Source organism: Rhinoraja longicauda, chromosome 18 (genome assembly GCF_053455715.1).
Source record: "Rhinoraja longicauda isolate Sanriku21f chromosome 18, sRhiLon1.1, whole genome shotgun sequence".
In the NCBI taxonomy this organism is placed as follows: Eukaryota; Metazoa; Chordata; class Chondrichthyes; order Rajiformes; family Arhynchobatidae; genus Rhinoraja; species Rhinoraja longicauda.
In genome coordinates, this window is record NC_135970.1 from 42,115,269 (window position 1) to 42,139,440 (window position 24,172).

Sequence of the window (24,172 nt, forward strand, 5' to 3'; positions counted from 1 at the left end):
ATATAGCTCTGTGAGTCTCTGATTCTGTGGGAAACACTGCACAAACACTGCGGTCAAGAGTCACCTTGTCATGAGCGCCGAGCCCATCGAGCTGCACGGCTATTTTGACGCCCCTCATGCCAATCTCCAGCACACAGCTGGAGGGAGGATTGAATTGCACCGTCAGTCTCCGCGACGTTGCGATCTATGGAGGGAAATGCAAACACCTGCACTTTACAAGAAGTACAAAACAAGGAACTGCAGATACTGGTTTATTGCCAAAGACTGAGACTAAATAGACAATAGACAATAGGTGCAGGAGGAGGCCATTCGGCCCTATGAGCCAGCACCGCCATTCAATGTGATCATGGCTGATCATTCTCAATCAGTACCCCGTTCCTGCCTTCTCCCCATACCCCCTTACTCCGCTATCCTTAAGAGCTCTATCTAGCTCTCTCTTGAAAGCTTCAAGAGAATTGGCCTCCACTGCCTTCTGAGGCAGAGAATTCCACAGATTCACAACTCTCTGACTGAAAAAGTTTTTTCTCATCTCCGTTCTAAATGGCCTACCCCTTATTCTTACACGGTGGCCCCTGGTTCTGGACTCCCCCAACATTGGGAACATGTTTCCTGCCTCTAACGTGTCCAATCCCTTAACAATCTTATATGTTTCAATAAGATCCCCTAAATTCCAGTATATACAAGCCTAGTCGCTCCAGTCTTTCAACATACGACAGTCCCGCCATTCTGGGAATTAACCTAGTGAACAATACGAGTGCTGGAGTAACTCAGCGGTTGAGGCAGCATTTCTGGAGAAAATGGACGGGTGACGTTTTGGGTCGGGATCCATCTTCGAACCCAAACCGAAACGTCACCCATCCTTTTTCTACAGAGATACCGCCTGACCCACTGAGTAACTACAGCACTTTGTGTCTATCTTTTGCACTTTACAAGAAGTTAAGTCACTGCACTTCAAAAAACAATTGAACTCGATGTCACACATTTATTTTCCGGTTCACGAAGGTAGACTTGCTTGATGCAACTCTTCACACATTGTATATTAATCTTTTGGATCGCTCTATCTTGGGGGACTTTATCAAATGCCTTACTAAAATCCACAAATGACTAAAACACAGCAAGACCCCAGACCAATGCAAGACAGACCGTTTAGGTTATGTTGAATGAAGGGTAAATACTGGCTACTTCAAAATAGCACCTGTGCTCCTGCTGAATTGAACTGCAAGGTGGTGCAGCAGTAGAGTTGCTGCCTCACGGCACCAGAGACCCAGATTCAAACCTGAGGGGTACAGTCTGTACGGAGTTTGTACGTTCTCCTGGTGACCTGCGTGGGTTTTCTCCAGGTGCTCTGGTTTCCTCCCACATTCCAAAGATGAACAGGTTTGTAGGTTAATTGGGTTGGTAAAATTGTAAATTATCTTTAGTATGTGTAGGATAGTATCACTGGTCAGCGCAGACTCGGAGGACCGAAGGGCCTGTTTCCGCGCTGTATCTCTAAACTAAACTAAACTCTGTTGAGAGATTGCCTCACCCTAGAAACCGCTTCCAACAGTGAGTTTCTGCACTGCTGTGCTCTAGTTTGTGGGATGGGACTGCAACCAACAGCTTGCTCACCGACCAGAGACAAGAGTGGTACCCACCAAGCCACCTGTCACAAGAGTGGTACCAACCAAGCCATGCTCACCGACCAGAGACAAGAGTGGTACCAACCAAGCCATGCTCAATGACCAGAGACAAGAGTGGTACCCACCAAGCCATGCTCACCGACCAGAGACAAGAGTGGTACCAACCAAGCCATGCTCACCGACCAGAGACAAGAGTGGTACCAACCAAGCCATGCTCAATGACCAGAGACAAGAGTGGTACCCACCAAGCCACCTGTCACAAGAGTGGTACCAACCAAGCCATGCTCACCGACCAGAGACAAGAGTGGTACCCACCAAGCCATGCTCACCGACCAGAGACAAGAGTGGTACCAACCAAGCCATGCTCACCGACCAGAGACAAGAGTGGTACCAACCAAGCCACCTGTCACAAGAGTGGTACCAACCAAGCCATGCTCACCGACCAGAGACAAGAGTGGTACCAACCAAGCCATGCTCACCGACCAGAGACAAGAGTGGTACCAACCAAGCCACCTGTCACAAGAGTGGTACCCACCAAGCCATGCTCACCGACCAGAGACAAGAGTGGTACCCACCAAGCCACCAGTCACATTGCAGAGCTGACCTTACCTTCTGCATTGCCGCACACAAGACATCGTTCCCTTTGTGGTAGGGCACTTGCACTGAGCCCAGAAACTTCAGAGGGAACAGGTCCACCCAGTCATTCTTGACTGCTATAGTTGTGGTAGAAGGGAGGAGAGGGGGAGAGGGGGAGGAGAGAATGAGAGGGGGAGGAGGAGAGAAGGAGGGGGGAGGAGAGAGGAGGAGGGGGGAGAGGAGGAGAGGGGAGAGAGTGGTCGTGGGGGGTTGAGAAGGAGATGGGGGGAGAAGTTGAGGGGAGGGGAGGAGAGGTGGAAAGAAGGAAAGGGGGAGAAAAAGGGGGGAGAAAAAGGGGGGGGAAAGGGAAATGTAGGGGGAGAGGGGAAGATGGGGGTGGGGAGGGGAGAGGAGAATAGGAAGCAACATAAAAATGAATGCATTGATAAAATGCTATCTGGTTAAAAATAACCCATAGCTGAATACTTGTACTGGATATGTATCATTACACAGCCAAAATAATTTCTGGTGCTCTTAATACAAATACTTAACACATTCGGATTAAATAACTAGACTATCCTAATACAGACCTCATGTGAAAGTCACGTGAAGATGATTGCATCGCACAAATGTTCAGGACAGCATCTGTGATAATTTTATCTGTCAGACTGATGGGATTCTGATCGGGCTCAGATAGATGTTGAGAATGTGTTTACACACACTGAATAGTGCAGGTGAGGGGGTCAGTGTCTCAGGGACAGAGGTCGGACTGTCGGGGCCGAGACAATCACAATAATACTTTATTAGCCAAGTATGTTTTGTAACATACGAGGAACTTCATTTGCTGTACAGTCATAACAATAAAAAGCAACAGGACACACACAATACATAGAAACATAGAAACATAGAAAATAGGTGCAGGAGTAGGCCATTCGGCCCTTCGAGCCTACACCGCCATTCAATATGATCATGGCTGATCATTCAGCTCAGTAGCCTGTACCTGCCTTCTCTCCTTACCCCCTGATCCCTTTAGCAAAAAGGGCCACATCTAACTCCCTCTTAAATATAGCCAATGAACTGGCCTCAACTACCTTCTGTGGCAGAGAATTCCACAGACTCACCACTCTCTGTGAAGAAATGTTTTCTCATCTCGGTCCTAAAAGACTTCCCCCTTATCCTTAAGCTGTGACCCCTGGTTCTGGATTCCCCCAACATCGGGAACAATCTTCCCGCATCTAGCCTCTCCAACCAATTAAGAATTTTATATGTTTCTATAAGATCCCCCCTCAGTCTTCTAAATTCCAGCGAGTACATTTTAACATGAACATCCACCACAGTGACTCCTTCACATTCCTCACTGTGATGGAAGGTGAAAGAAATTTCTCCCTTCTTTGTCCTCCAGCGGTCGGGGGCCTCTAACCTTCTGTTGACGGGACGATCTTGACTCCCGTGGCCGGTGGCGGGGGGCCTTCCTCATCGGGGCGATCAAGCTCCTGCATTGGGGGGGGGGGGGGGAGATTTCAGCCCCCCTGAGCCGGGCGATCTACCCTGGGTCGGGGCTTGTCGAACCTCGTGCAGCTCGGAGCTCCCGACCAGTCTCAACCCGAGACTGCAAGCTCCTTGATGTTAAAGTCCACAGGCCGCGGTTGGAGCGCCGATCCCAGGCAAGGGATCGCAGGCTCGGATGTTAAGCCCACGGCCCCGCGGTGGGGCTCAAAGTCAGTCCCAGGTAAGGCCGCCAGCTCCACGATGTTAGGCCACAGAGCAACCGGAGATACCATCCGGAAAACAATCGCATCTCCGGCAAGGTAAGAGATTGAAAAAAAGTTTCCCCCTCCCCCCTCCCCCCCACCCCCACATTAAACAAACCAGAGAACATTTACACAAACTTTTAAAACTTACCAAAAATAACAAAAAAAGTTTGAAAAGGACAGACAGACTGTAGGCGAGGCAGCCATCGTGCGGCCCCCCTGGTGGACAAGGTGGCATTTCTTCATGCAGAAGGCCGTACATCTTTGGAATGTTTTGCCCTAAAAGCAGTGGATGCTGACTCATCCAGCACATTCACGGCCAAAACCAAATGATTGTTAGATGCAAGGCATAGTGGTGTAGCTGGTTGACCTACTGCCTCTTGGCGCCAGGGACCCGGGTTCGATCCTGACCTCGGATGCTCTCTGTGTGGAGTTTGCACGTTCTCCCTGTGACCACGTGGGTTCCCTCCGGGTGCTCTGGTTTCTTCCCACACCCCAGAGACGTGCGGGTTTGTAGGTTAACTGGCCTCTGTAAATTGCCCCGAGTGAGTAGGGAATTGGATGAAATCAGTGGGATAACGTAGAACCGGTGTGAACGGGTGACCAATGGTCAGCATGGATGTGGTGGGCCGAAGGGCCTGTTTCCATATTGCATCTCGAAAACCAGAGGCAACATTGAAAGAGTGGTGCAGGGGACTTGAGGCAGCACGTCATTTGTACAGACGGGCTGATTGAGGCCCGATACTCCCACCCTTCCCCCCTCGAGTCACAACTTTAAACTACTTTTCACCTCTAACTTTTTCAAGGTCCTTGACATGAAAGCTTATCTCTATTTCTCAGAATCAACGCTGGTGTTTAGTGCAGCGTGTTTAATGGGTGTTGATCTGCGAATCCAACATGCCTCCACGACTCTCATGCTTTTCATCGGTCGGGATGGAATGCTAGAGTCAGGGAGCCAAGTTGCAGTTGTATAAAGCTTTCGGTAGGCTGCCTTTGTGGCATTGTGTGCAGTTCTGGGCACCTCATTACAGGAAGGTCGTGGAGGCTTTGCAGAGAGTGCCTGGATGAGAGGGTATTAGGCCCAGGCCTGTCCTGTTCTATGTTCTACGAACCCAGCAAGTTTGGGCAGCATGGTGGCGCAGCGGTAGAATTGCTGACTTACAGCGCCAGACACCCGGGTTCGATTCTGACTACAGGTGCCATCTACAGATATTGTCCGTTATGACCTGCGTGGGTTTTCTCCGGGTGCTCCGGTTTCCTCCCACACTCCAAAGACATACATACCGGTTTGTAGGTTAATTGACTTTGGTAAAAATTAAACATTGTCCTGAGTGTGTAGGATAGTGCTACAGTGTGATCGCTGGTCAGCACGGACTCAGTGGGCCGAAGGGCCTGTTTCCATGCAATTTCTCTAAAGTCTAAAGTTCATGAAATTTCAAGGACACAGCTGGGCTTGGCACCAATCCCTCACGACTGAATCTACTGCTGAATCAGCAGGTTGATAATACTTGTGTTGTTGCTTACACAGCCAGATTAGATACAGCTATTGGTTTGTGTGTGATTTCTACAGGAGAAAGATATAAGCGTGAAACATTATGTTAAAAAATTAGATCCCATTCCAAAGTGGGTATCAGAACATGACTGGAGTTTTGAGTTTCTGTTTCTACTTTCCTATCACTGTTTTTATGGGTCTGTGTGGACGTACAACACCACAGACAGCTCTGGAGGCCACAGAGGCCAAGTCAGTGGATATTCTTAAGGCAGAGAGAGACGGATCCTTGATTAGTCCGGGTGTCAGGGGCTATGGGGAGAAGGCAGGAAAATGGGGTTGGGTGGCGAGATAGAATGGTGGAGTAGTTCACAAGTTCACAAGTTATAGGAGTAGAATCAGGCCATTCGGCCCATCAAGTCCACTCTGCCATTCAATCATGGCTGATCTCTGCCTCCTAATCCCATTTTCCTGCCTTCTCCCCATACCCTTGACACCTGTTCTAGTCTGTAAGTTTGATGGGCCGAATGGCCTGATTCTGCTCCTATCACTTGTGACCGCACAGCTCGGGGCCCTGGGTGAGCGCGTCAGGTACCTGCAAAGTGCGCCGGTTCCATGGGCACATCGAGAGCATAGTACGCTGGGAATATCCCCCTGTCACCCGTCCTCATGTTGTACGCTTCGTACCAGTAATCATCAGCCTGCACCTCCACCAGCAACGGGTCGTCCACCTCCAGCTCCAGCTCATCATCGTGCCGTGGGATGAACCTACAGACAGAGGGCAACACAGGCCAAAGTGAAATCAACCTACACAGCACAACACAGGCCAAAGTGAAATCAACCTACACAGCACAACACAGGCCACAGTGAAATCAACCTACACAGCACAACACAGGCCACAGTGAAATCAACCTACAGACAGAGGACAACACAGGCCAAAGTCAAATCAACCTACACAGCACAACACAGGCCAAAGTCAAATCAACCTACACAGCACAACACAGGCCAAAGTCAAATCAACCTACAGACAGAGGGCAACACAGGCCAAAGTGAAATTGACACGTTAGAGGCAGGAAACATGTTCCCAATGTTGGGGGAGTCCAGAACAAGGGGCCACAGTTTAAGAATAAGGGGTAGGCCATTTAGAACTGAGATGAGGAAAAACTTTTTCAGTCAGAGAGTTGTGAATCTGTGGAATTCTCTGCCTCAGAAGGCAGTGGAGGCCAATTCTCTGAATGCATTCAAGAGAGAGCTGGATAGAGCTCTTAAGGATAGCAGAGTCAGGGGGTATTGGGGAGAAGGCAGGAACGGGGTACTGATTGAGAATGATCAGCCATGATTACATTGAATAGCAGTGCTGGCTCGAAGGGCTGAATGGCCTCCTCCTGCACCTATTGTCTATTGTCTATTAAAATGAACCTACAGACAGAGGACAACACAGGCCAAAGTAAAATCAACCTCCACAGCACAGGCCAAAGTAAAATCAACCTACAGAGGACAGCCCAGGCCAGAGTAAAAAGCAGCTGGTGACCAAGATATGACAGTGGTGTTTAAAAGGCTTGTAGATAGGCACATTCATAATAATAATAATAATAATAATAATAATAATAACCCTTTATTCGTCCCACAATGGGGAAATTTGCAGGGTTACAGCAGCAAAGTGGATAGCAAAAATAGAGAAGCATTCATTATAAATAAAATAAAGATAATGATCTTTATTTACTGGTCTGCTGGGAGCAGTGCTGGTTGTACAGTCTGACGGCAGCAGGAAGGAAGGACCTCCTATATCTCTCCTTCACACACTTGGGGTGAAGGAGTCTGTCACTGAAGGAGCTGCTCAGTGTAGTCACAGTGTCTTGCATGGGGTGGGAGTGGTTCTGCAGGGAATGCAGTGATACAGGTTACGCCCAGGCAGCGGTGCTTAGCCTGACTTGACGTCATATTTGGCACAGGCATTGTGTGCCGTCGAGCCTGTTCCAGGGCTGCATTGTTCTAGGAAGGAACTGCAGATGCTGGTTTACACCGAGGATAGACACAACATGCTGGAGTAACTCAGCGGGACAGGCAGCGCCTCTGGAGGGAAGGAATGGGTGACGAAGAAGGGTCTCGGCCCGAAACTTCACCCTTTCCTTCTCACCAGAGATGCTGCCTGACCCGCTGAGTTACTCCAGCATGTTGTGTCTATCCTGGTCTGCATTATAGACAATAGACAATAGGTGCAGGAGTAGGCCATTCGGCCCTTCGAGCCAGCACCACCATTCAAAGGTATTTATTCACAAAATGCTGGAGTAACTCAGCAGGTCAGGCAGCATCTCAGGAGAGAGGAATGGGTGACTTTTCGGGTCGAGACCCTTCTTCAGACTTCAATGTGATCATGGCTGATCATTCTCAATCAGTACCCAGTTCCTGCCTTCTCCCCGTACCCCCTGACTCCGCTATCCTTAAGAGCTCTATCTAGCTCTCTCTTGAATGCATTCAGAGAATTGGTTTCTATCGTCTACAGTTGTACCGGGCCCTGGTGAGACCGCACCTGGAGTACTGTGTGCAGTTTTGGTCTCCAAATTTGAGGAAGGATATTCTTGCTATGGAGGGCGTGCAGCGTAGGTTCACTAGGTTAATTCCCGGAATGTACTGATTGAGAGTGATCAGCCATGATCGCATTGAATGGCGGTGCTGGCTCGAAGGGCTGAATGGCCTACTCCTGCACCTATTGTCTATTGTCTATTGTCTATTGTCTATGTTTAGCCACTTCCTTGCGATTGATCCGTGTGATCCTGCCCCGGATTTGGCCTGCTGTTCTTCACTGCCCCCATACTGGGCAGAGTGTCTGCTTGCTGTGATGCTTCCACTCACCTTCAGCTCCTGTCCTTCCTGCTGGGCAGACTACCGGACAATGTGGCTGAGGACTGAACCACCCCCTGCACCATGGGTGACCCCCCCCAACTACACCACCTCCTGCACCATGGGTGACCCCCCCCAACTACACCACCCCCTGCACCATGGGTGACCCTGACCCTCCCCCCCAACTACACCACCCCCTGCACCATGGGTGACCCTGACCCCCCCCCCCAACTACACCGCACCCTGCACCATGGGTGACCCCCCCCAACTACACCGCACCCTGCACCATGGGTGACCCTGACCCCCCCCCCAACTACACCACACCCTGCACCATGGGTGACCCTGACCCCCCCCCCCCCCAACTACACCACCTCCTGCACCATGGGTGACCCCCCCCAACTACACCACACCCTGCACCATGGGTGACCCCCCCCAACTACACCACCCCCTGCACCATGGGTGACCCTGACCTCCCCCCAACTACACCACACCCTGCACCATGGGTGACCCCGACCCCCAACTACACCACCCCCTGCACCATGGGTGACCCCGACCCCCAACTACACCACACCCTGCACCATGGGTGACCCCGACCCCCAACTACACCACACCCTGCACCATGGGTGACCCCGACCCCCAACTACACCACACCCTGCACCATGGGTGACCCCGACCCCCAACTACACCACACCCTGCACCATGGGTGACCCCGACCCCCAACTACACCACACCCTGCACCATGGGTGACCCCCCGCTCGCCAAACTCTCGGCAAGGTATTCCTAGTCACCTGGCGCGGCCGTGGGACACCATTCTGCTTTAGTTAAACATTTTGTTCAAGATGGCCGCGCCGTTGTGTTTGGCTGCCTGCCACTGTATGTTGTTTCTTTTTTTTTCCCCCTAATCAGATGTGCAGCACTTTGGTCAACGTGGGTTGTTTTTAAATGTGCTATACAAATAAAATTGACTTGACTTGACTTGACCTAGCAGGTCATTGCTTGGTTAAGAAGACAAATATCAAACATCTAATGATCAACCTGGTTAAGACAACAAGTATCGGTTAAGATGGCAAATGTGAAACATAACCTTCTTGGTTAAGAAGACAAATATCAAGCATCTAATGATCAATGCTCCACTACTTTAACAACTTTAAAGAGAATCGGGGTGGTCAGCTGGATGTGAAGATGGTTGTGACCACAGGCGATGGGTACGTTGGGTACGTTGGGTACGTTGGGAACGTTGGCAATGTCCTTACCTGAAGACCGCCCTGTGTGTTTGATCTCTTTCCTCTCCATTTATTCTACAGGAAAACAAGCCAAAGGACTCTGCACCTGGATGGTGGGAACAAACACACGGACATTTACGTGGCGTCACTGGGAAAGTAGGAGGTAACTGATTCCATGCAAAACCTGCTCACTCTATCAATATCCCAGCTTGCTAAAGGTAACATCCTACCTGCTTACTGTATGAAGGACTCAATGGGCCCTGCAGTAACTCGTGAACAGGAGTGGATCATCAACATTCCCAGAGGAGATGGGTCATCTTAACCAGACCAGACACATGGACACTGGTGGAGCGCTGAGGGCAGGTCGGAGGCTGGGTATTAAACAGTAAGTGCCTCTCCTTCTCATGTCCATGTACGGGCCACCGGTTAGGAGTGTGATGGAACTCTCTCCCGTTCCCTCAGTGAGGGCCGTTCCAATTTCGTTTGGTAACACCCAAGGGGAGAGTAGCCATTGCCGAACGATGCTTCAACCACACCAAACATTCCTTCCTCCAGCCGTGCCACACTCTGACAGGTTGCACCACAGCTTGGTTTGGGATCACTCTGCCCAACACCACAGGAGATTGTAGAGTGGTGCATGTTGCCCATAGGTCCATCACACAGCCTGGACTCCCCATCATCAACCCCATCTACACGTCTCGCTGCCCCGGGAACATGGCCAACAGAGGCAAGGACCATTTTCAACCCAGTCATTCCATCGTCACTCCCTCTCCTGATGGGCAGGAGATCCAAAGCATGTACCGCCAGACTCAGGAATACCTCCTTCCTCTCTGTTATCTTCCAACCTACCTCATTGCAGATATTGGACTTTTTCCCTGTGACTTTGCCACTCCGGTGCAGTGAACCATATACTGCAATCTGAGATATCTCAGCAAACTCCACACATTCACAACTCTCTGGGTGAAAAAGTTTCTTAAAACTGAGGTGGGAAGAAACATTTTTCACCCAGAGAGTTGTGAATTTGTGGAATTCTCTGCCACAGAGGGCAGTGGAGGCCAATTCACTGGATGAATTTAAAAGAGAGTTAGATAGAGCTCTGGGGGCTAGTGGAATCAAGGGATGTGGGGAGAAGGCAAGCACGGGTTACTGATTGTAGATGATCAGCCGTGATCAGCCATGATTGGCGGTGCTGGCTTGAAGGGCCAAATGGCCTCCTCCTGCACCTAATTCCTATGTTTATCACTACTTGTTGTACGTGTGCGTATGGCTTGACAGTACACGTGCATCGTAGGACTTGATTTGCTTGGGTAGCACACAAAAGCTTTTCACTATATCTTGGTTGTTAAACACAATGAGAATGAACCAAGACAGTGACTGCAGCGTATCCCATCTACAAATCACACTGCACCATTACTTGCCCAGAATACTCGGACACTATTCCCTCTTCCACTGATGACACATAGACACATCTCCACCTGCATGTCCCCCTCCAAGGTCTAACCATCCCCAGTTGGACACGTGTCACAATTCCTTTTTCTTTGCCCAATCTAAATCTGGGAGCACCTTCCCCGACAGTACTATGGGGCTCCCTCCACCGTTCCAAGGAATAGCACCCCATCACCTTCTCAAGGGGCAATAAATGTCAGCTCAAGAGTGAGAGTGCTTATTGAGCACGTACACCGGATATGAACCACAGCAATGGAATTCTTGGAGGCCCTCCAGGAACTACAGATTCTGGTTTACCAAACAAAAAGGACAAAGTGCTGGAGTAACTCAGCGAGTCAGGCAACATCGTGAGAGAACATGGCTAGGTGATGTTTCAGGTTAGGGCAGCACAGTGGTGGAGTGGGTAGAGTTGCTACCTGACAGCACCAGAGACCTGGGTTCAAACATGACAGTGGGGTGCTGTCTGTACGGAGTTTGTACATTCTCCCTGTGATTGTGTGGGATTTCTCTGGGTGACAATAGACAATAGGTGCAGGAGTAGGCCATTCGGCCCTTCGAGCCAGCACCGCCATTCAATGTGATCATGGCTGATCATCTACAATCAGTAGCCCGTTCCTGCCTTCTCCCCATACATAATGACTCCACTAACATTAAGAGCTCTATCTAGCTCTCTCTTGAAAGCATCCAGAGAATCGGCCTCCACTGCCTTCTGAGGCAGAGAATTCCACAGATTTACAACTCTCTGAGTGAAAAAGTTTTTCCTCATCTCCATTCTAAATGGCCTACCCCTTATTCTTAAACTGTGGCCCCTGGTTCTGTGGCCCCTGGTGAAACGCCACCTATCCATGTTTTCCAGGGATGCTGCCTGACCCGTTGAGTTACTCCAGCACTCTGTCTTGTCAGCAAAAAAAAATTACTTGAAGAGGCAAGATTTACACATCATGGGAGAATGAGAAGGATATTGGATTGACTGAACATTGTCCAGACACAATATCATATTGAATGGTGGTGCTGGGTCAAAGGGCCGAATGGCCTACTCCTGCAACTATTTTCCTATGTTCTCTATGTTCTCTATGTTTCCCTTTCCCCTGAGTCTCGGCCTGAAGAAGGGTCTCGACCCAAAACCTCACCCATTCCTTGTCTCCAGAGATGCCATCTGACCCGCTGAGTTACTCCAGCTTTTTGTGTCTGTCTTCAAACTAAACCTAAATGCTGCTTGACTGGGGAGTTTTGCATTAATGCACAGCATGACGTTCTGCACCACAGGAGACAGGTGATTTATTGTACAGATTAATGCAACACTGCCCTGTTGTAATTTAGAAGGATGTTTCAAAAATCTTCCACAGCTTCCTCATAATTGCCCTTGAACCGAATGGTTTGGCAGGACATTTCAGCGTCCAATTTAGTGCAAAGCTCACTGCTGTGGTCAAGAAGACGTGATTTACAACCAATTCACAGCCTCCTGGAAGTTGTAAATCAGAGGAAAAAAAAGGACAGACTTATACTAAAAATAGAATTAATCTATTCTGTTCTCCTGTTTCATTGAGATTGGCTGTGTTGAAACGTTCCTGATTGAATTCCTCGATCCTGGTGCAGGATTTAGTCTTGGTGCCAGGGAATTGTGTGCACAGCTCCAACATGTCCTCAGTACCAACTAGGGTCGCCAACTATCTCACTCACAAACACAGTACAAGGTGACGTCACCGTATTAGGCCCGGGGGGCGCTGTAGGTCCAGACGCTGTAGGCCCCGACGTTGTAGGCCCCGACGCTGTAGGCCCCGACGCTGTAGGCCCCGACACTGTAAGCCCAGATGTTGTAGGTCCCCGTCGTTGTAGGCCCCGACGCTGTAGGTCCCAGACGCTGTAGGCCCCGACGCTGTAGGCCCCGACGCTGTAGGCCCCGACGCTGTAGGCCCCGACGCTGTAGGCCCCGACGCTGTAGGCCCCGACGCTGTAGGCCCCGGTCGTTGTAGGCCCCGACGCTGTAGGCCCCGACAGTTTAGGTCCCGGCTCTCTAGGTTTCTGACATTTTAGCTCCGGACAGTCTAGGTCCGTAGGCCCGGGCGCCGCCTAATGGAGGTTGAATAGCAACCCGCCTCCCAGCCCGGGCGGCCGCAATTGGTGGAACGGGAGCACGTGGCCGCTGGCTGGGCGAGGTCACGTGGGGCGCGGGGCGGTGACGTCACCCTTTGTCCCTTATTTGGGAGTGAGGAAGTTGGCAACCCTACTAATACGGGACAAAGGCAGTCCCATTCGGGACAAACCAATTTAGCCCGAAATACGGGATGTCCCGGCTAATACGGGACAGATGGCGACTCTAGGCCAACTCTCCTGGGCTTACATGGTGCTTTGGGAACAGCTCTGCTCAAGACAGCAAGAAATCGCAGAGTGTTAAGGATCCACACTTCTCTGCACACGCGCTCGTCTCTCTGCTACCATACGGAAGATGATACAGGAGTCAGAGAACTGGTACCTCCATATTCAAGGTCACCTTTAGACTTCAGAGGTACAGAACTGAAATAGGCTCGTCAGCCCACCGAGTCCACACCGACCAGCGATTGTCCTGCACACTTGCACTAATCTACACGTTAGGGGCAATTTACAATTTTACTGAAGCCAATTATACTAGTGGTTTCAGTCTAGCAATAACAATCTTATGTTTCCTGTAGGATCTTCAAAAAACAAATGACTTTTTAATAGTTAGAAGTTCAACTTTGTTACTGCATGCTGAAAATATTGAATGTTTAATTTTTTTAAATCAAATATTAAAGTTTAAATATTAATATTAAATATTATTTGATATGGAATTGTTACACATGTCGATAAAAGTGATTGCTTGTCAGTCAATGGCCCCCTCCACCCATAGTCCCTGACAGCGGTTAGTTTAAGAGGTAGTGGTCATTACCACCAGGTGGTTACATAAACAGTTTTTTTGCCCCCGAGACTGTTTTTTCTCCAAAACAGATTTTTTTTCCAGCTTGTCAATTTCCAAAGTAACGTTTAAGTGGTTCCCGATCAAAATCGCATTGTAAACATTTCAGCCCACTTATCACGAAGGGCGGCACGGTGGGATAGCATTCGAGCTGCTGCCTTACAGCGACTGAGACATGTGATCCTGACTACGGGCGCTGTCTGTACGGAGTTTGTACGTTCTCCTCGTGACCTGCGTGGGTTTTCTCCGGGTGCTCCGGTTTCCTCCCACACTCCAAAGATGTGCATGTTTGCAGGTTACTTGGCTTGGTATAAAATGTAAATTGTCCCTTGCGTGTGTAGGATAGTTTTAGTGTGCGGGGATCGCTGGTTGGTGCAGACTCGGTGGGCCGAAGGGCTTTTTTTCCGCGCTGTATCTCTAAACTAAACTAAACTAGATGGTGTTCTCAAATTCATCAATTGCATTATATCCAATTCACACTATGGAAACACGCTGTGTGGCAGAACTACCGGGACATGCGTCATCACAGTTCACCACCTGCCCTGGTGTTGGAAGTGTGAACTACCTACATATGTCCTCACAACAGTGAAGGCCAATTGGTCAATCCAGTCCACACTGGCTCTGAGTCTTCCCACCAACCCTGTCCCACGCAGTGTATTCTCTCCCTCATCCCATAAACCCCCTCACCTGCACAGGAGGTGATTTACAGGAGACCATTCACCTGCCCACCTGCACGTCTTTGTGATGTGGGAGGAAATAGGAGCACCTGGAGAAAACACACGTTGTCACAGGTAGAACATGCAAACTCCACACAGACAGCACCCGAGGTCAGGATCCAACCTGGGTCCCTGGAGCATTGAGGCAGCAGCACCAACTTATATTGTGAGATATTGCGCCCCAAATTGAATTGTTGTAACTACCCACATCCCACACACACACACACGCGCATGCACACACAAGCCCGCGCACGCATAAACGCACACGCATGCACACACACGCACACACATGGGCGCATGCACACATACCCACACACACACACACACACAAACACACACACGCGCATGCACACGCAAGCCCGCGCATGCATAAACGCACACGCACGCACACATACCCACACCCACACACACACGCACACACACATGCGCGCACACACGCACACACATGCGTGCACGCACATACCCACACACACACACGCACACACACACGTGCACACACACACGTGCACACACACATACACACACACGTGCACACACACGCACGCACACACACACACACACACACACACACACACACACACACACATACACACACACACACACACACACACACACACACACACACGTGCACACACACACACACGTGCCCAGGGTGGGGGGAGGGGACGGGTCAAGGCTACTCACTGGAAGCCCGTGACCGTCCACTCATGAAGACGTTGAGGAACTTTTTGGAGAAGGGGATGTGGTCCTCGGGCGTGGAGTCCTGTGACAGGCAGATGGAGTCCCTCTTCACCGGCCCCTCCTCGTAGTCCTCGCCGATGGCCGACTCGTAGGGCGAGGAGACGCAGTTATCGTAGACGGTGGCATCATCGCTGTCGTCGCTGTAGGCGGAGTAGCAGTGCTTGAGGCTGACCAGCTCCAGCTGTACGTCCTCGTCCACCACCAGCGTGTACTTGACCGAGTCGTAGGACAGCATGCTGTCCGAGCTGGCGGACGGTCGCTGGCAGCGCTCTCCGGTGGCCAGGGTTGTCCACGCCAGCGAGGGAGCCCAGGAGCTGTACGCCTCCTCGTCCTCCTCACCGATGGAAGGCCTGGGCCCGTCGGGCAGTGCCAAGCCCTGGGCCGTGTCGGCATCTGAGCTGGTGGACATCCGGTTCTTGTTGGAGCGGGAGAGGAAGGGTTTCTCGCTCTCCGAAGAGTCCGAGTTCCTCTGCACCGGCGTTAGGTAGATCTCCTCGGTCGCCTCGATCTCCACCTGCGCCTGGTAGCGGATGCGCTCCTCATGTTGCCCGCCTCGCGCCCGCGGTGTGCATCCCGCCACGGCCGGAGCTACGGTCTCGCCTTGCCCCGCTGGCGCTCTCCTGCACACGTTGGCTTGGCTGGTGGTGGTTCCCTTGTCCACTGTGATACCCGCTGGTGCCTTGCTCTCATCTCCCAGGCATACGTGGTCACGGACTGGACTACCATCCCCTGCAAGAAACGACTCTCGATCAGTGCTGCCGCCAGCCCCAGCAGAAAATAAACACAACAACATGGTCCCACCACACCCTCACCAGATGGCCCATCCAGTTGTGTTTGGAATGGAAATCAAAGCCCCTTCTCAAACCCAGGAGGAGATGGGGGGGGAACTGAAGGGTGTAACAAATGTAATCGATAAAGGACAACCAAGAAACGTGGATCAACGCAACAAGCTGGAGTAACTCAGAGGGACAGGCAGCGTCTGTGGAGACTGAGACTAAGAGTCAGGGGAAAGGGAAACGAGTGATATAGACGGTGATGTGGAGAGATGTTGGGGAAGTCCAGAACCAGGGGGCACAGTTTAAGAATAAGGAGTAGGCCATTTCGAACAGATGAGGAAAAACATTTTCAGTCAGAGAGTTGTAAATCTGTGGAACTCTCTGCCTCAGAAGGCAGTGGAGGCCAATTCTCTGAATGCATTCAAGAAAGAGCTAGATAGAGCTCTTAAGGATAGCGGAGTCAGGGGGTATGGGGAGAAGGCAGGAACGGGGTACTGATTGAGAATGATCAGCCATGATCACATTGAATGGTGGTCTGGCTCGAAGGGCCGAATGGTCTACTCCTGCACCTATTGTCTATTGTCTATTGAGATGTAGAACAAATGAATGAAAGATATGCCAAAAAGTAACGATGATAAAGGAAACGCCATTGTTAGCTGTGGGCTCGGTGGAAACGAGTTACAGACATGGCACGTTTGGATTTCCAGAGGACTTTCAGGAAGGAACTGCACAGGATATGAGCACAACGAGGTTGGCAATGATATTGAGGTGCCAGAGGTGAGGGCCTGTGCCATGGGAAGAGGTTTGACAGGCTAGGACTTTATAGACAATAGACAATAGGTGCAGGAGGAGGCCATTCAGCCCCTCGAGCCAGCACTGCCATTCAATGTGATCATGGCTGATCATTCTCAATCAGTACCCCGTTCCTGCCTTCTCCCCATACCCCCTGACTCCGCTATCCTTAAGAGTTCTATCCAGCTCTCTCTTGAATGTATTCAGTGAATTGGCCCCCACTGCCTTCTGAGGCAGAGAATTCCACAGATTCACAACTCTCTGACTGAAAAAGTTTTTCCTCATCTCCGTTCTAAATGGCCTACCCCTTATTCTTAAACTGTGGCCCCTTGTTCTGGACTCCCCCAACATTGGGAACATGTTTCCTGCCTCTAACGTGTCCAACCCCTTAATAATCTTATACGTTTCGATAAGATCCCCTCTCATCCTTCTAAATTCCAGTGTATACAAACCTAGTCGCTCCAGTCTTTCAACATATGACAGTCCCGCCATTCCGGGAATTAACCTAGTAAACCTACGCTGCACGCCCTCAATAGCAAGAATATCCTTCCTCAAATTTGGAGACAAAACTGCACACAATACTCCAGGTGCGGTCTCACTAGGGCCCTGTACAACTGCAGAAGGACCTCTTTGCTCCTATACTCAACTCCTCTTGTTGTGAAGGCCAACATTCCATTGGCTTTCTTCACTGCTTTTATTCCTCAGAGCTCAAGAGGATGAGGGGTGATCTTATAGAGGTGTATATAATCATGAGGGGTTATAGATTAGGTGAATGCACAGTCTTTTGCCAAGGTATCGAGGAATCAAGAACCACAGAACATGGGTTTAGGGTGAGAGGGGCAAGGAATGACAGCCTGGGGCAGATTTTTCACAGAGGGTGATGGGTCTATGGAACGAGCTGCCAGTGTAAGTAGTTGAGGCAGGCAACCACATGTAAAATCATTGGACAGGGTACATGGATAAGAAAGGTTTCGAGGGATATGGGCCAAATGGGACAGACCGAGCGGGTTGGGCTGAAGGGCCTCGGTTTCGGACCTGTGTTCTGCCACCTTCATGGGGATGCTGCTGCAGCTGCTGATTTGCAGCACTTTAGATTTCAGAGATACAGCGCAGAAACAGACCCTTCGTCGCACCGAGACCGCACCGATCAGCGATCACCCTGGACACTAGCACTACCCCACACACCAGGGATCACTGCGATCACCCTGGACACTAGCACTACCCCACACACCAGGGATCACTGCGATCACCCTGGACACCAGCACTACCCCACACACCAGCGATCACCCTGTACACCAACACTACCCCACACACCAGCGATCACCCTGGACACCAACACTACCCCACACACCAGCGATCACTGCGATCACCCTGGACACCAACACTACCCCACACACCAGCGATCACCCTGTACACCAACACTACCCCACACACCAGGCATCACTGCGATCACCCTGGACACTAGCACTACCCCACACACCAGGGATCACTGCGATCACCCTGTACACCAACACTACCCCACACACCAGCGATCACCCTGTACACCAACACTACCCCACACACCAGGGATCACTGCGATCACCCTGGACACCAACACTACCCCACACACCAGCGATCACTGCGATCACCCTGGACACCAACACTACCCCACACACCAGCGATCACTGCGATCACCCTGGACACCAACACTACCCCACACACCAGCGATCACCCTGGACACTAGCACTACCCCACACACCAGAGATCACTGTTACCCACGCCAGTTAACCTATAAGCCTGAGATAGGCACGAAGTGCTGGAGTAACTCAGCGGGACAGGCAGCATCTCTGGAGAGATGGAATGGGTGACGTTTCGACGGGAGAGACCATTCTTCAGACTTAAGAAGCGTCACCCATTCCTCCTCTCCAGAGATGCTGCCCGTCCCGCTGAGTTACTCCAGCTTTTTGTGTCTATCTTCGGTTTAAACCTGCATCTGCACATTACGCCCTGCCTGTCCCCACTCCTCCCTATCCCCTTCTCTAAACTCCTCCTCCCTCCCTGGCCGATTAGGAGAAGGGGAGATGCAACGAGACCTGGGTGTCATGGTGCACCAGTCATTGAAAATAGGCATGCAGGTGCAGCAGGCAGTGAAGAAAGTGAATGGTATGTTAGCATTCATAGCGAGGGGATTTGAGTAATGGAGCAGGGAGGTTCTGCTGCAGTTGTACAGGGCATTGGTGAGACCGCACCTGGAGTATTGCGTACAGTTTTGGTCTCCTAATCTGAGGAAAGACATTCTTGCCATAGAGGGAGTACAGAGAAGGTTCACCAGATTGATTCCAGGGATGGCAGGACTTTCATATGAAGAAAGACTGGATAGACTCGGCTTGTACTCGCTGGAATTTAGAAGATTGAGGGGGGATCTTATAGAAACTTACAAAATTCTTAAGGGGTTGGAGAGGCTAGATGCGGGAAGATTGTTCCCGATGTTGGGGAAGTCCAGAACAAGGGGTCACAGTTTAAGGATAAGGGGGAAGTCTTTTAGGACCGAGATGAGAACGTTTTTTTTTCACACAGAGAGTGGTGAATCTGTGGAATTCTCTGCCACAGAAGGTAGTTGAGGCCAGTTCATTGGCTATATTTAAGAGGGAGTTAGATGTGGCCCTTGTGGCTAAAGGGATCAGGGGGTATGGAGAGAAGGCAGGTACAGGATACTGAGTTGGATGATCAGCCATGATCATATTGAATGGCGGTGCAGGCTCGAAGGGCCGAATGGCCTACTCCTGCACCTATTTTCTATGTTTCTATGTAAACTCACTCTAACACTCCTCCACCCCCCCACCCCCCCCCCCCCCCACCCCCCAACATTCCCCTCCTCCTGCCCTTGCTGGCAGCACCAGGTTACACTGTACCCCACCATTTCCAGCCAACCCATCTCTCTACACTCACCGAGCAAGCCAGACCAATCCTGAAACACCTCAGTGCTACAATCCCCGACTTCATCTTCAAAACCCTTGTGTGACCTTCCCTTCTCCTCTGTGACCCCCATCTCTGTGACCTCTCCCTTGCATGGCCTTCCCTTCTCCTCTGTGACCCCCATCTCTGTGACCTCTCCCTTGTGTGACCTTCCCTTCTCCTCTGTGACCCTCATCTCTGTGATCTCTCCCACACCCGCAATCCTTCAGGTCGCTTTTTCAAGTTTAGTTTAGAGATACAGCGTGGAAACAGGCCCTTCGGCCCACCGAGTCCACGCCGACCAGCGATCCCCACACACTCGTTCAACCCTACACACTAGGAACAACTTACAGAAGCCAATTAACCTACAAACCCGCACGTCTTTGGGATGTGAGAGGCAACCGGAGTATCCAGTGGAAACCCAGGCAGTCACAGGGAGAACGTACAAACACCATACAGACAGCACCCGTAGTCAGGATCGAACCTGCATCTCTGATGTTGTACAACAGCTGCTCTACCACTGCCAGACTCTCCTGTTCTGCACATCACCATCACCCTTCAGTCACCCTACCACCCAGGGCTGGAATTCCCCTCCTGAATCTCTCCCTCCTCTCCAAGCTTCATAACCCACCCTGGTTCTTGGCCCAGCTCCACCCACCCTGCCTCCTGGCCCAGCTCCACCCACCCTGGCCTCTTGGCCCAGCTCCACCCACCCTGGCTTGGCCCAGCTCCACCCACCCTGCCTCTTGGCCCAGCTCCACCCACCCTGCCTCTTGGCCCAGCTCCACCCACCCTGGCTTGGCCCAGCTCCACCCACCCTGGCTCTTGGCCCAGCTCCACCCACCCTGGCTTGGCCCAGCTCCACCCACCCTGGTTCTTGGCCCAGCTCCACCCACCCTGGTTCTTGGCCCAGCTCCACCCACCCTGCCTCTTGGCCCAGCTCCACTCACCCTGCCTCTTGGTCCAGCTCCACCCACCCTGCCTCTTGGCCCAGCTCCACCCACCCTGGCTTGGCCCAGCTCCACCCACCCTGGCTCTTGGCCCAGCTCCACCCACCCTGATTCTTGGCCCAGCTCCACCCACCCTGGCTCTCCTGAGGACAGATCAGTCCGCTGGTCTGTTTTACCCCATCCAGGGCAATAGTTTATCAGGCAACTGAACCATCATGTCAACAACTAGAGAGAGCGGTCCTGACCTCCCATCTACCTCATTGGAGACCCTCTGACTATCTTTAATCAGACTTTACTGGACTAAACGCTCCTCCCGTTCACACTTGTTTGTACACTGTAGTTGGCTCGGTTGTAAATCATGTACAGTCTTTCCGCTGACTGTCTTTTTTGTTTTTGTTCTAGAAGCAGAATTAGGCCATTCGGCCCCATCAAGTCGACCCTGCCATTCAATCATGGCTGATCTATCTCTCCCTCCTAACCCCATTTTCCTGCCTTCTCCCCATAACCCCTGACACCCGCACTGGTCACCAATCTGTCAATCTCCAGCTTAGAAATATCCTGGTTTTTAACTGGTTGGCAAGCAACTAAAACTTTTCACTGTATCTCGGTACACGTGACAACAAACCAAACCAAGCCAAACCAGACCAAACCAAGCCAAACCAGACCAAGCCAAACCAAACCAAGCCAAACCAAACCAAGCCAAAATAAGCCAAACCAAACCAAACCAGACCAGACCAAACCAGACCACACCAGACCAAACCAGACCAAACCAGCCACGACCAGACCAGACCAAATCAAACCAAACCAAACCAGACCAAACCAAACCAGACCAGATCAAACCAAACCAGACCACACCAAACCAAACCAAACCAAACCAGACCAAACTTGGTGCAACTGGGAATGATCAACCCATTGCCTTTAAAACCAGCTCTGTAATTAAGGTGCACACCAGGATTGTACCGCGTTAGTGTCCTGGCCCAACATGTCCGTCCTCCAGGTCGGGGTTGTGAAAGGTGAGGGAGAGGGCGGAGTGGGAACACGTTACCTGTCTTCAGTGGGGAGGACGAGCGGGAGACTTTTTCCTGCCAGCTGTACTTTTTGCCAAATGAATTGTTGTTCAGTGTATCCTGTGTGGGGAGAACAAAGAAGGTCACGTGGGGTGGGGACGGGGGGAGGCTGCTGACACAGGGAGCCACGCGACATCTTTTCAACAGGTTGCCGGGGCAACGTCGGACAATGACGATCATGTCCACACAGGGATAACAATAAAACCCGTTCAGAGAGGCCGAGGCCGAGGCCTGCAGTCAAGGCCGGGAAACCGAGCGTGGAAACCGAGCCCAGGCCGACCAGCGATCACCCCGTACACTAGCCCCATCCCACACACACCAGGGGCAATATACAGAAGCCAATTAACCCACAAACCCGCACGTCTTTGGAGTGTGGGAGGAAACCGGGGCACCCGGAGAAAACCCACGCGGTCACACAAGGAAAACGTACAAACTCCGTACAGACAGCACCCGTAGTCAGGATGGAACCCGGGTCTCTGGCGCTGTGAGGCAGCAACTCTACCGCTGCACCACCTGGAAATTGGCCACAACTTTGGGCAGTTGGGTAAAGATAGTGTGAAACAGAGCCATTAATACCCCTCTTAGAACATTCTGTACTTAATCTGCAATTGTGCATGTACAGTGATAATATACTGAACAGTACCTCAGTCCATGTGATAATAAAGAACCATTGAACCAGAGTGCTGGAGTAACTCAGCGGGTCAGGCAGCATCTGTGGAGAGAAGGAATGGGAGACGTTTCGGGTCGAGAGCCTTTGGCCTGACCAGGAAACATCACCCATTCCTTCCCTCCAGAGATGCTGCCTGCCCCGCTGAGTTACTCCAACATTTTGTGTCTATCTTTGGTGTAAACCAGTATCTGCAGTTCCTTCCTACACAAGTGCTGGAGGAGTTCCATGGGTCAGTCCATAGGAGGGTCCCAACCTGAAATGTGGTCTGCCCATTTCCCTCCACAGATGCTGCCCGGCCCGCTGAGTTCCTCCAGCACTTTGTGTTTTGCTGCATATTGGCAGTGTTGGACGTTATCCTGAGTATTAAGGTTTCACAGCAGTTGATGTACATGTCCTACTCCTGACTGATCTGTTTTTGTTGATTCGTGTGGATTTGACCATGCTATGTATCTGCTCAGCCAGTAACTCCTTGCACCATAGCATTGAATATATTGCTACGCCCCTCAAATACTGAGACACTTCCAACTTTCCTGGGGTTGTGCAAGTTTACTTGTTTCAGGAAAGAAACGTTTGTAGGAAAGGTCGGCACGGTGGCGCAGTGGTAGAGTTGCTGCCTCACAGCGCCAAGGACACGGCTTCCATCCTGACTACAGATTAAACATAGAAAATAGGTGCAGGAGGAGGCCATTTGGCCCTTCGAGCCAGCACCACCATACATTGTGATCATGGCTGATCATCCACAATCAGTACCCCGTGTCTGCCTTCTCCCCATACCCCTTGATTCCACTAGCCCCCAGAGCTCTATCTAACTCTCTTTAAAATTAATCCAGTGAATTGGCTTCCACTGCCCTCTGTGGCAGAGAATTCCACAAATTCACAACTCTCTGGGTGATAAAGTACCTCTCACCTCAGTTTTAAATGGCCTCCCCTTTATTCTAAGACTGTGGCCCCTGGTTCTGGACTCGTCCAACATTGGGAATATGTTTCCTGCATCTAGCTTGTCTTGTCCTTTTATAATTTTACACGTCTCTATAAGATCCCCTCTCATCCTTCTAAACTCCAGGTGAATGCAAGCCCAGTCTTTCCAATCTTTCCTCATACGACAGTCCTGCCATCCCGGGGATTAACCTGGTGAACCTACGCTGCACTGCCTCAATAGCAAGGACGTCCTTCTTCAAATTAGGAGACCAAAACTGCACGCAGTACTGCAGGTGCAGTCTCACCAGGGCCCTGTACAACCGTCTGTACAGTGCTGTCTTTGCGGAGTTTGTACGTTCTCCCCGTGACTGTATGGACTTCCCCACACTCCAAAGGCCTACAGGTTTGAATTGAATTGAATTTATTTGTCATTCAAAACGAATTTGAACGAAATGCCATAACCGTACAGTCCTAACGATAAAAACACACACAATGTCATACATTCAAGGTAAACATCCATCACAGTGTCTCTCCTCCAGGCATCTGCTCACTGTGATGGAAGGTAAAACAAGTCTTATCTCTTCCTTGCTTCTTCTCCCGCGGTCAGGCAGCCAAGCCACTGCGTCTGGGCAATCGAGGCTCCCGATATTGAAGCCCCCGCCGGGCGGCGGAAGGTCCCACGTCCGCGCCACGCTGGGCGATGAAAGGTCCTGCGGACAGGCCATTCA

The 24,172-nt window shown here is 51.0% G+C and overlaps 1 protein-coding gene across 1 annotated transcript in view; it reads right to left on the bottom strand.

Moving 5' to 3' along the window:
• The window catches only part of LOC144602444 (C-Jun-amino-terminal kinase-interacting protein 1-like), a 36,492-nt gene that overhangs the window by 8,499 nt on the left and 3,821 nt on the right, over positions 1-24,172 (bottom strand). Inside the window, 6 exon segments of the mRNA XM_078415589.1 lie at positions 65-184; positions 2,232-2,335; positions 6,034-6,206; positions 9,533-9,608; positions 15,281-16,066; positions 21,835-21,916. Of these exon segments, the coding sequence (XP_078271715.1) occupies positions 65-184; positions 2,232-2,335; positions 6,034-6,206; positions 9,533-9,608; positions 15,281-16,066; positions 21,835-21,916 (1,341 nt within the window).